General features: G+C 41.6%; 1 protein-coding gene across 6 annotated transcripts in view; it reads left to right on the forward strand.

Annotated features, from left to right (window-relative positions):
- The window catches only part of srpk2 (SRSF protein kinase 2), a 252,861-nt gene that overhangs the window by 104,042 nt on the left and 135,453 nt on the right, over window positions 1–13,366 (forward strand). For 2 of the 6 annotated variants that reach the window (XM_078553209.1, XM_078553210.1), the window contains one exon: window positions 2,033–2,096. The exons of 3 other annotated variants lie outside the window; for them this stretch is intronic. In XM_078553209.1, coding sequence (XP_078409335.1) covers window positions 2,059–2,096 — 38 coding nt within the window. In that variant the 5' untranslated portion in view covers window positions 2,033–2,058. Of the gene's footprint in view, window positions 1–1,784; window positions 1,907–2,032; window positions 2,097–13,366 lie in introns of those variants that run through there. One more of the 6 variants, XM_078553208.1, reaches the window with a different exon arrangement.

The raw sequence follows: 13,366 nt of genomic DNA on the forward strand, positions 1-13,366 counted from the left end.
TTTATTTCTCCCACTCCCTCTTCCTCCCTCCCTCTCTCTCTCCTTGCAGTCCCAACCTGTCTCTGGTGTACATTCTTTCTCCCTGTTTTTCATCGCTGACCACTATCTCTTGTACTCTCCCTGGGGTGAATTTTGCTGAGATTGTCAGGATGCCAACATTGGGTTCAATTTCCAGAACCCCATCCAGTTAAGGATGGCAGGCAGAACAGGGAAGTGACAGGTCCAACCTTTAGCGATGCTTGGCCGGCAACCCCACCAGCAGAGGTAGATGCTGCTAATGTAGGTAGGAAAAGACTAGGGTGTCTCAAGATGGTGGTGCCTTTTGAAGAATTCTAACTATGTTAAAAATGAAGATGGCCACAACTGCCAGGCCATCAGTGTGGAATGTATATCCCTCCATAGGATAGCCTGCAGCTTTAGCCCTCCTGCACCTTCATTGCTGGGGTTCGGATTTAAAGGATGCTTTTCTGTTGCTGTTCAACACCACCTCCCCTCTCCCCAATCCTTTGCCATATGAAGCCAGGAGGCCACCTCCAAGTAGCACTGGCTTTGTCCTCAATGGGGGCTCACCCACCATCAGGAAGATTGTGGCGGTCAAAAACATTGCGTCACCAATTTGACTCAGTTGAGAATAATTGGCTGCCTGCTGCTGCCAGGCATGTAGCCAGTGCCAGTCCGACTCCGCCACTGGCTAGATTGTTCATAGGTGAGATCATGTTGTGGAGACGCAAGTTCCTCTAATTTTTCTCCCCTGCTCTGCTGCCAAATCTCTCACTGCAGGTCCGAGAAAATTTAGCCCTCTTTCTCATTCTGAACCTGTCTCTCACAGCTGTCTCCTCCTCCCACCTCCCCCTGCCCCCTCCTCTCCCCACCACCCCTCACCCTCTCTCCCCGTCCCTCCCCTCCCCCTCTCCCTTCTCCCGCTCCTTTCCTGTTGAACCTCTTCACCATTTAACTTTCTGATGCTCCTGCTTTGACTGGCGTAACCTTTGTATACTATCAGCACTTTTAACCTCTTTCCAACCCATTTTTTAAAAGAAAAAGGTTCATAAGCTATTAAACACCTCAGTTACTTCCTTCTGGTAGATACGATTCTATGGCTTGTGACTATTAGCTATTCTCCACTGCTTCTATCTCTATTTTTGTCAGCACTATATATACAGGGCTCATCTGCCTTTTTTAGTTCTGATAAAGGTATCTAACCTGAAATGTCAACCTGTTTTCAGATAGTCAGTTATCTCCTGTGAGTTGGTGTTTTTATTTGGAATTCCCACCATGTGCTTTTCATTTTAATGTACATTGATTACATGAATAGCTTCCTTTTATCAATTTCTGGCAAATATCAATGGAAGGAGAACTTTATCTTTCCCTGGTAGTATGATTCTGCAATCCAAGGCAAAATAATTATAAATTACCTGAGATTTTCAGATATTGCGTAATTTCCATATGCCTTTGTGAAATATTGAAGGGCCTGTGTTGTCTTACCTATTACATCAGACACTTGAGATTGTGTTTCTAACAGTGGTGCATATCTAGACTGAAGATATGACTGGCTGCCCACAATTTGGTGAAAAAGACACAATGAAATATTTGCAGCAGCACTGGGAGGGAACTGATGTAAAATGGTTGATTTCATTGGTTAAGATTGCGGTCAGAAGAAATCATAAATTTAGCAAGCTGTTCATCTGATTCAGCTTTCAAGATAGCACTTGTATTCCTGTGTATAATCTCTCCATCTGGTATGACATAAACCGTCTGTTGGTACAGCCTAGAAAACTACCCCTACTGTGAAAAAAGTGGTACTGTACTTCCTGTTTTCATAAACGGTCATGTGCATATTTTAGTGAAGCTTGAGTCCTCTGGAGCTTTCGCTCTCTTTCTCTCTTTTCGGAAGCAGTGAATTGCAGTACGTGCAGAAGCATTTGAAACCTGTGGCCTCATCCTAGTTTAGCCAAAATTTCTAAATATTGAAATTAGGTATTTAAAGAGAAACTAAAGGTGCTCGGCTCTGAACGTTTTCTAATTTTTCCAGAAACGAAGCAGAAGATTGAGCTGCTGATGTCAGTTAACTCTGGGAAGTCGTCCTCTTCAGAAAGGTACAGCAAACATGCATTGCACCCAGCATTGATGCTAAAAGCAGACAGTGGGAAATCTGAAGGAAGGAGGGAGGGGAGGAGAAGGGGGCTGCCAATGTTCAAACGTCAGCGACGACAGCTTCACTGCATTGGTTAACGTATTTTTCAGAATCTATTATTCTAGAGTCTTGTTGCTTTGCTGAGGCTAGCTGAGGTTATTAATTTCTCACTCTTACATGTTTTGCTTAATAGATCCCTAACATGAACCAAGTAGTGACAATTAACAAGCAGAATATCGTGTGCTATTTAAGTATAAGGTCCCCCTCCACTCCTTCTCTGTTGTGACATATGCTAAATTAAGAGCATCTCTTTTATTATTTTAACCCTTCTTAGATCTATGTTTAGTTGTTAATCTAAGAAAGCGTGTCTGTGCATAGGACCTGAAATCATTAACCCAGAGATTAGTCAGCCTTCTGTAAGGCAGACATGCTGCTGCTTCATGTTTCTGTAGGAGAATATTCAGCAGATGCAGTAATGTTTCTTGTCTGCATGTTAGGTTAATTGACTTGTAATATTTATTAAACATTATTATATCTGCCGATCCAAAGTAAATAGATTGAAAGAATTAGCTGCAGTGAGTTGGAAAAGCCCGTGTAATGTTACTCATTTACCAGGCCTTCAATTTTCTAATTGTATGTTCTTGCATCAGTAATTAGCTGCTTCCATATGGGAGTTAGATCATCATGGAAAGTAATCTCAAATAAGGTACATATTTGCTTTTCAATCAGCTGTGAATACCAGTCTTCAGTTGTTCTGCACCTAATTAGTTAATTACGTTTTCGGCATTTTTGTTGAAGATGTGTTCAGCATAATAGCATACATCTCTATAACTCTTAAGAAGAATTAGTTTAACAAGTTGCAGGGGGCATAGACTGGCTATCATATTTGCTCATTTGTAACAAAAGTAGCTGAGTTCCATTTTACTTTGAGAGTGCTGCAACAAAATGCTATATTGAAATGCAAAATAAGGTTTAGTAAAGGGGAATCCATAACTGTTCACTGTAGTTAAAAAGCTCACTTTGTCCTTTTTGCCAGCATGGTTATATGCACAGAACATGGTTGACTTCACTTCAAAGGTTCTACAATATTCATTGTTTAATAAAATAATTTAAATGGGCTTATTTTAAGTTGCTGCCAGTTTAGTTGATAGTTATGGCCATGTAGAGTGACTAAAGTTGGCTTGCCAGTATCAGTGTTTGTGCAAAACACTTTCATCATGTGTTGTTGAGTTTCTCTGAAAATTGCTATGTTAAAACAATAAAAACTGTCCTTCCCTCTTCAGATAGAGGGTTCATCTTTTGAAAGAGAGAACTGTATTTGGCTAACATTTCAGTATATGCAAGATTTTTCATATATTGCTAGTAGATCTCTCATGACATTGCTTACAGTGTTGTACAGCATATATTGTTTTATAGCAAGAGAGGTGTTAACCAACAAAGTATGACTGGCGCTTGTGCTAAGTGCGTGCTTTATGCAAAACTTCTAATATATTGTGGAACTATGTCCACATCTATACCAGGAAAGATAATTATCCGTCTGGCTATTTCCACTGTAAAACAAACACACTCCATTCAATCTCTTGTACCCTGTCATCATTTTGCCATTTCAGATGATTTGACAGTTGTTCTTCTGTTGAGTGATGTGACAAGTTTAGTATTTTTCATGTAGATATTACAATAGCACAGTGCAAAACTTCATATTGATCTGAAGTTCATACACATTTATAAGCGTCTTCAATTTCATTCCCTATTCCCACGTTCTCCTGTAGGTAGGAATTCATGCCGTGGAACTGTGCTAATGAGGCTCTGGTATTTCATCCAAGTGGCCAATCTTTATGTCTGAACCTAGACAGTGTTGGTACAGTTTTTGACGGGCACCACAAACAATTTCAATCCTTTGATTTCCAGATGCATGGTTTTCAGCAGGAATCACTTGATAGCAATCAGGCCCAGAATTGTGGCCAAGTTTTTTCCCCCTGCCAATGCTTCTTTAACTTGGGGTTGCAATGCTAATTGAAATGTCATCATCACTGCATTGATCATCATTATCATGTTTGAATAGATTTTATGATCATAATGTATATGTATTATGATATGGTACCTGATGTATATTAGCCACTCAGCACAGTATTGGCTAGGTGGCTAGCATGTGGATCATATTAATGCCAACAGCTTGTGGTTCGAATCCCATTCCGGCAGAGGTAGATTTGGAGCCTGCCTCCTTGCCCCAACTGTGGTACAAATCATGGCAGTGTTTTGGAGAATGATTGTCAAGGACCTGCCTGCAGGCAGAGAACTCGAGAAGAAGACGACTAGTCATAAAAAGAATATTATACTTCATAGGATGTCAAGAGAACACAGACAAATATCCCAAAATGTGTTAAGGAGGATAAAGGAAGGAAGCTGAGCCTTCTGTCTTTCAGAAAGGTGAGACTTCAAAGGGGCTGAATTGAGGTTTACAAGATTATAAAAGGGCTTAACAAACCAAATCTGGGTAAATTGTGTGACAAAGTTATAACTGGGAAAATAATAGAACTTTTTTCCACACATATTATTAGAATTTTAGAATAAGTTATCAGCAAAAGCTACAAACAATATTAATAGATAAAAAGACAAATATATCTCCTTATGGAAAGACAAGGAAGGGATTGAAAGATAATTAAAAGACAAGTTTGATGTTTAATAGGGTTGAAGTCAATGAAAAAGGTCCAGGCTTTATCTCAAGGTTTTTTTCCCCTATTTATATTCTAAAATAACTAGGATTTTACTACAGTTGGCGTTATACTGTAAAATATATGGATTTAAAGCTTTCTTCTTCACAATGGAAAGCACTTGTACATAGCAAAGAATGAGGTGTGCACATTTCAGTACATTTTTGATAAGGTATGCATCTCTTGTCTGGAGAGAGAGTCCTTGTGAACTCAAGAAAATAACAAATTAAATGAAAAGACAACATTTTTGAAAAACTGTTGATTGCTGCCTTTGCAATTAAGTACAAAAAAAAACATGTTAAAGGAAATAAAGAATCTTGAACCTCTTATGCTCTTTGTGTGCCAAGATTGCACTCTCCCCAATGTGAAATCCTCAATCTATGGTATAAATTATTATAGTTAAAAATTGTTGCATACAAATTATTCTTTAAAAACTTACATCAAAGTTTGTTTTGCAAATATGAATGTGCAGTCTTGAACAATTGGATCAAGTAAAGCACTTGCTCCGTATAGCTATGATGTGGAATGTTTGCACTGTTGTTCATATTTATTCAGAAAAACATGTATATTGTTATGCTAAAAATTCTATTGGAAGATTTTGGAGTTAAGTCGACTAGATAGGCACACCATGAGGTAATTTGTGTGCTAACCATGAAAGTAGGTACCTGTAGATCAGCAGTTGCTGCTAAATCCTGGACTTATGCTGTTGGGGAGATGTTGGAAAAGCGAGCAGAAAATTTTGACTCCATGAAACACGCTAGGATATGTGAGCTGCAAAGCATTTTAGCTTGACATTTCTGCTCAGTTAAGCTGTTGTTTGAGCATAATTCATCCAAAATTGTCCAAATCAGTGTAAAAGATCATGAAGTTTCAAGCTCAAATTACACCTAACGCAAATCAATTCTCTGCAGGCATTTGCACTAGTTTATAAACATTATGTCAAAAGCTGGTTACACCTCCAATACTGGCCACACCCCCAGAATGATTTAATCATCATAGCAAGTTTACGCTAATTGTTTGCAGGCCTTCATGCTGGCCCTTCAAATGAAGCTGTGTTTGGGCGTCGGATTGCCACTCTGCTGCTATTTTCTTACCCAATGCCGGAGCTCCACATTTCTGGCCCAGACTTCCGAATCGGGCCTCTCCAGATGAGGAGTACGCTTGTTCTAGGAGTCCTTCTTCGTAGTGCAGAATCGTGGGGGGAAACCAAGCCAATTCCCCTTTTTTTTAACAGTTCCAGTCGCCATATTCTGTGAAGTCTTGGTTCACTAATACTTTGAAAAGCTTTGGGAAATTTAAGTAGCTTTTCAGTGTGTTAGTGAATGAGTGTAAGTGGGGTAAGTGGGTAGACTGCTGGGTGGATAGGGTGCCAACTGGGTGGGTGGCAGGTGATAGGTGACAGGGTGCCGTAGGGGTAGGTGGCAGGGTGGGTAGGGTAGTGAGATCCAGTCAGGTTGTGGGTGGGTAGGAGTTGGAGGATCAGGCATGTCAGGGGTTAGTTGTATAGTTATCCAGTAGTTAGAAATGGGTTTTTTTTCAGTCTAACATTTCTGGGTAACTCTCCAGGTAAGTTGGTACTCTGAAGTCTCTGACTCTAACTCAGAGTTAGACACTTTTTCGGAGGATCCGAGAGAGCTGGGGAGTTGCTGATCGGAAGTTGAGGTTTCCTGGACAATTCCTGTGGAGTCTTTGCGTTGGGACTTCCAAGGGGGCCCTGAAGCGCATCTTCCAGAGTGCATCTGGTCTCTGACCTTCCAGATCTGAGCCTTATAGACATGCTTTAAAAGCTTTTGAATATAGGTTCTCTTAGTTTACTGAGAAATTACTACTGTATACCAATATCATTAGCAAATAGTTATCTGTAGTTTTGAGAAGCTATTTCCAGTTATTTAAAATCAGGTTACACAGCTGGTGGACTAGACACTTTACAAAAAATAAGCATTTTTAATTAATAAACTAGTTTTCAGCTATACCATTCAAATTGCACAAAGCTGCTGCAGTTGAATATATGAAGCAATGTTTTCTAATGCAAGTTGAAAAATTTGTTCCAAAACTGCCCACTTGCACTGATTCATGGCAGAATTTATGTTCATTGTTATGCAGAAAATTTGAGAGAAAAAGCTTGTCAAAGAAAAATAAGCAATTTGCTACTGGCTCACCAATTGAATCCAAAGTGGAAACTTTACCCATTCATTTATATTAGTGGACCTCCAGTTGTGGTCTTTGTAGTGAGTTGGAAAATGTGATGTTTTGTTACAAAAAGGGAATACATGTAGCACACAATGCATGTTGGGTCACTGACTTACAGTGACTAAGTTGAGAATGCATTTTTAATTGTGAGATTTTGTTTTTTTATTGGCGTCTTGGGAGTTCAATTTTTCCCTCATCCATTTTTCAATTTTAAAACTTTAAGTCAATAGCCTTGGTTTATTGTGTAAACACAGGAAAACTGGAAAAATTAGCAGATCAGGCACCATTTGTGGTGAGTTAGAAGTCAGTTGATGTTTTAGGTCCAAGACCATTCCTCGGGGCTGGAATTTTTTTATATTTATTGCGTGTTCCTTTGCTTCTGTGTATTTAATTTTAATGTTTTTAAATCCCATGATGTACACCAATATGGTAGACAATATGTATCAGATTGGAAATGGGGACCCATAGTTTAGCAGTATTGTTGCAGGGATGGGTGTTGGTGGTTGTTCAGAGTTTTAGAGGCAGTATTGGCAATGCTATACCCTGGACTGGAGAGGCGTGAGATCTTGGGCTTTGGCAACGCTCGATGAGGGTTGTGGAGCTTTTCAGCACAGTCAGGAGTGCTTGGGAATTGTAACATTGGAACAGAGTGCCCTTGGGGTTTAGCAGCACTGATGTGGGGTTTCTGAGGCTGAAGAGGATTCTAGATTGACCTTGGGGTTTGCCAGCACTGTGGAGGGGCAACATATGATTTGGAAGAACTGGCTGGTAGAATCTAAGTTTTATTTCACAAAGGGATTCTTAGTGTCTGGTAGAAATGAGGGTGCCTGAAAAGGACTTGCGCGATAAGTTGCTCTCCAAACTGAAGCAGGAAAGCTGTGAGGTCTGTGTATGAGCACCACATCAGTATTGAAGCAAGCCTTTGTTATCTGTCAGTAAACAGGGCTCAGTGTTGGGGCCCATGCTGTTTGTTGTATATATTAATGATTTAGACTTAAATGTGGGAGCACGATTAGGAAATTTGCAGATGACACAAAGATTGGCCATGTAGTTGATAGTGAAGAGGATAGCTGTCGAATCCAGAAAGGTATCAATTATTTGGTTGAGTGGGTGGAGAAGTGGCAAATGGAATTCAATCTGGAAAAATGTGAGGTAATGCATTTGGGAAGGGCAAACAAAGCAAGACAACACTCAATAAACGGGAAGTTATTGAGAGGGGTTGAAGAAGTGAAAGAGCTTGGAGTGCATGTCCACAGGTCCTCGAAGGTGACAGGACAGGTGGACAAGGTGGTCAAGAAAGCATATGGAATGCTTTCCTTTATTGGGCGAGGTATTGAATGCAAAAACAGGGATGTAATGATGGAACTGTATAAAATGCTGGTTAGGCCACAGCTGGCATTTTGTGTACAGTTCTGGTCACCACATTACAGGAAGGACATCATTGCTCTGGAGAGAGTGCAGAGGAGATTTACAAGAATGTTGCCAGGGCTTGAAAATTGCAGCAATGAGGATAGATTAGATAGGCTAGGATTGTTTTCCTTTGAACAGAGGAGGCTAAGGGGTGTCCTAATCGAGGTGCACTAAATTATGAGGGGCTTAGATAGGGTAGACAGGAAAGACTTGTTTCCCCTAGCTAAGGGGTAAATTACCGGGGGCATAGATTTAAGGTGATTGGTAGAAGGATTAGAGGGGACATGAGGAAAAACCTTTCCACCCAGAGGGTGTTGGGCATCTGGAATTCACTGCCTAAGTTGGTGGTTGAAGTTGAAATGCTCAACTCATTTAAAAGGTACCTGGATCTGCACCTGAAGTGTTGTAACCTGCAAGGCTATGGATTAAAATGCTGTGGGATTAAAATGAGTAGCTAGTTTCTGTTTTTTCTCTTTTTTTTAGCCAGCAGACACGTTGGGCTGAACATCCTCTTTCTGCACTGTAACTTTTTATGATTTTAGCAAATTCATATTAATTTGCTAAGTTTAATTTTTTTTAGAAATTATAACCAACAGTTATGCTTATCTGTGAGCCAATGCAACCACAATTTCTAATTGAAAGCTATAATTAACTGATCGATTTTGATGGCATGCTCTTTAGCCTATGTGCATATTAATCGCAAAGTAACACGATTCTCCGTACCTTCACAATTTTGACTTCATCTGACCTATATTCTGAAGTTGTTCATGTAGATTTTAAAAATGATTTTCCCCAGCTATAAAATAATTTTAAAAATCATACATCTTGTGTCATTATAATTCGTACCTGCTTTGAACAACCTACCATTTCGGACCTCTGTTTACTGCGATATTCCATACAGCCACTATGATTCTTCCCTAGAACAACTCCAAAGATTACTTCAGAAATTGATGTTTGTGACTGATAGTATGCTGATCTTAAAGTGCTAGTTCTGGATTGCATCCCAGATTGATTATTGGTGCTACCAATGGGGATAATTTGATAACTATGTCATCAAAGCAATTCCAGTTGGAGTCAGGCAGGTCTGCCTTCTCTCCTCTGTTCTGTTTGTGTGTTGCATAGAACCCTTTGCTGAGTCCATCAAGAAGGATCCAAGCATAAGAAGAGTGACGATCCCAGTCAGAGGAGGCACTCAGGTCAAAGCCTCCCTGTACATGGACGATGTCACCGTCTTCTGCTTGGATCCGCTGTTGGTGTGCAGACTGATCAACATCTGCGACCAGTTCGAACTGGCTTTGGGAGCCATGGTAAATTGTGGCAAGAGCAAGGCCATGTTCTTTGGGAACTGGGCTGACTGAACTTTTGTCCCCTTCACCATCAGGTCAGACTGCCTGAAGGTACTGGGGATGTGGTTCGGAGGAACCAAAAATGCATTAGAAACTGGAAGGAGCGAGTGGCTATGATGAAAAGAAAACTGGGCATGTGGGAGCGATGGTCCTTCTCCATTTGCGGGTAAGAACCTTGTCATCAGATGTGAGGCACTGTATGTGGTGCAGGTCTGGCCCATTCCTCACTCCTGTGCTGTGGCAATCACCCGAGCCATCGTTCTTATCTGGAGGTTGAAACTGGACCGTGTTCGCAGGGGCATGATGTACAAACCTCTAGATAAATGGGGGGAAAACATGCCCAACACCACCCTCATCCTGATGGAGACCTATGTGTGTGGCTGCATTAAGCTGTGCGTAGACCTTTGGTACACAAAAACCAAGTGTCACTATGTGCTGAGGTTCTATCTGTCCCCGGTGTTGCGAAGGATGGGTCTGGCCTTGCTGTCGCGAAAGCTCCAAGTAGTTGGATCGTGCCGTATCACCTGTCCCTAGTGGAAAAATTTATGCAGAGAAACACCTTTGACCACAAATCCATCAGGCAGTGGTCTGCACGTAATGTCCTAGATGCCTTGCGGGCAAAGGAGATGGTGGATCCTGTCGGATGGTTCCCCGAGCACACTGTCAAAGTCACTTGGCAGAATGCCTCATCACCAGAATTTTCCAACAAGCACAAAGATGTAGCTTGGCTGGTGGTGAGAAAGGTCCTTGCTGTCATGCCAGGAGTCTCACCCCTTCTGCACATTGCCCTCGAGGTGGCTGTGGTGGGGAAGAGACTGTTGTTCACCTTCTTGTGGAATGTGCCTTCGCAAAGAAGGTCTGGAGAGAGATGCAGTGATTTTTGTCCAGGTTCATCCCGAGCAGCTCCATGACACAGGGCTCTGTGCTCTATGGGCTGTTGCCAGGGACACACACCGAGACAAACATCAACTGCAGCTGGAGGATCATCAGCTTGGTGAAAGACTCTCTTTAGTCTGCCCGAAACTTGTCTTCCAGTACAAAGAGTTGTCCCCAACCGAGTGTTGCAGACTGGCACACTCTAAGGTCCAGGACTACGAGTTTAGGGATGCACTAAAGCTTGGGGCAGCCGCCACAAAGGCACAATGGGGAAAGGCTGCGGTCTAAGGCCTTTGAGCCATAGTGCACTGAGGGGCTGGGAATTGTATAGACCCCTTGGGCTTTATGACTCACATTGAATGTATGCAGTGAATATTACATGTATCACAATTGTATTGAATCACCTCAGAGTGCAACATGATCTATGTGGACAGCTTAAATACCATTGCACTGTCTGACCGTCTGTTATGACCATTATGAAATGTCTGTAATGTTCCTTGATTGTATTGAAGCACCTCAGGGTGCAACATGATCTATTTGGAAAACTTGAATATGATTGTACTTTTTGTGATGGTGATTTTGAAATGTTTTGTAATGCTCTGTCAGATATTCTATGAGTAAAATTTAATTTTGAAAAAAAAGTGTCATCAAAGCAGTTCCAGTGAGTGAACGGACCCCATAAATAATGGTTCCCAAAAGCAGGATACAGAAGATATTCTCCGAAAAAAGATTTGTTTTTTTCATCTTCCTGCTAGTTTTCTCTCGCACTTCAATTTCTCCCCCTTTTTTTTAAGTCGCCTTTTGCTGGTTTCTAAAACTTCTCCAATCTTCTGGCCTCCCATTAATCTTCACAGCATTGTACGTCTTTTCTTTCAATTTGATACCACCATTAACTTGCTTAGTTAGCCACAGATGGTATATCCTTCTCGTAGAGTCTTTCTTCCTCAATGGAATATATCAACAATCTGTCTGACCTTGAGTCTGCCCCTCTATTTGTCCCTAGCCTCTATATAAACTATCTTGGCTGCCACCTCTAGCTGAGTCAGGTGGTCCAGAGCCTTTGCATATTGCTCAATCGCCATGTTCAGCACCTTCCCAACATTTGCACTGTTATCAAGACCATTTTCTTCTATCTTTGCAATGTTGCTCTGTCTCTCTTCCTGCCTATCTCCCTGTGCCACTAACACTTTGTAGTCTTCACCTTGAAGTTTGACCTCTAATGTTTTAATGGCCTACTATGTCAACCCTACTATGTCAACCCTCTACAAGCTTTAGCTTGTCTGGAATGTTGTAGCCTGTTCCCTATTACCCACTAAGTTCAGTATCTCTGCTATCGCCTGTTCACTCCAATCTCTGCAGGCTCCTTATTGCCCAGCAAGTTAAATTTATAATTCTTACCTCTGTGATTGTGCTCTACTTTTCATTATTTTAAATGCTTCAATCTTAACCACCATCTCCAGGGATTACAACCCAGGTTTACCTCATGTTTGTACCTGAAAAGGATTGTTTAACTGAGCTGCTTGATTGTTGGTCTAATTTTGTGTTTTATTTTCCTGCGACTCTGGTTTCCCTGATAGAATACTTTGAGGATCAGAAATTTCATATTCGGATTCCTGTATAATGTCTCATCATGATGGCCAAAATGAACTATGAAACAGTAAATAAGATGGCCCTTTGTTTAAGTTATATGTGAATTGCAGTATATTTAAGACAATATTATCCATAACCTAGTTGGGTTTAGGAGGAGCACCCCTCTTTTTGTATGGAATTTATTGACCTCTTTTATTATGACCAAAAATGTACAATAAGTCTTCACTGTAAGATGCCCTGTTTTAAGCCTTTTCAATTTAACATTGAGTTTTTAATGGGGCTAGTATTTACATTTAGCATTGTGGATTTGCATTAATGTTGTTTGATGCCAAGTGTGACATAGGGTTGCATGATCCAATCAGTGCCATTTTGGAGGGCCCTCTCTCGCTCACCAGCCGCTGCTCCCATTTCCCATTGCCCCTCCTGTTCCCTGTCACCCCTTCCTTTGGCCACTGGCCACTGCCTTTCGTGTTGGCTGCCACCTCTCCTACTGACCGTCCTTCCTGCTCCCCGTCTCCAGCTTATGGCTTACTTCTGTCACCCATCAATTCAAAGCTGCTCTCACTCTGGGTTGCTTCATGCCTCTCGCTGCTGTTCTCCAGAGCCCTCACTCACAGCAAGGGATTGGGAGAGGGAAGTGGCAAACAGGAGGGTAGGCGGGAAGCATAAGGATTGGCCAGCAGGAGGGTCAGGGAGCAGGAGAGGTGGCCAGTGGGAAGGTTGGGGAGTGGGAGGGTCAGGGAGCACGATCAGCAGTGAGCCAGAGGGTCAGGGAGCAGTAGAGGTGACGGGCAGGAGAGGGAAGGAACAGAAGAGGCGGTGAGAGGGAGATAAGAATTACATATTTCATATCATAAGAAATAAGAGCAGGAGTAGGCCATTTGCTACATCTGGCCTGATCTGCCATTCAATGAAATCATAGCTGATCTGATTGCGGCCTGAGCACCACTTTCTTGCCTGGCTCCCGTAACTCTGGACTCCCTTGTGAATCAAAAATCTGTCTAACTCAGCCTTGAATATATTCAATGACCCAGCCTTCACTGTTGTCTGTGGAAGAGAATTCCAAAGACTAGCAGCCCTCTGAAAGATGAAATTCCTCCTCATCTCCA

The sequence above is a fragment of the Cetorhinus maximus genome, chromosome 12, assembly GCF_964194155.1.
Source record: "Cetorhinus maximus chromosome 12, sCetMax3.hap1.1, whole genome shotgun sequence".
NCBI lineage: Eukaryota > Metazoa > Chordata > Chondrichthyes > Lamniformes > Cetorhinidae > Cetorhinus > Cetorhinus maximus.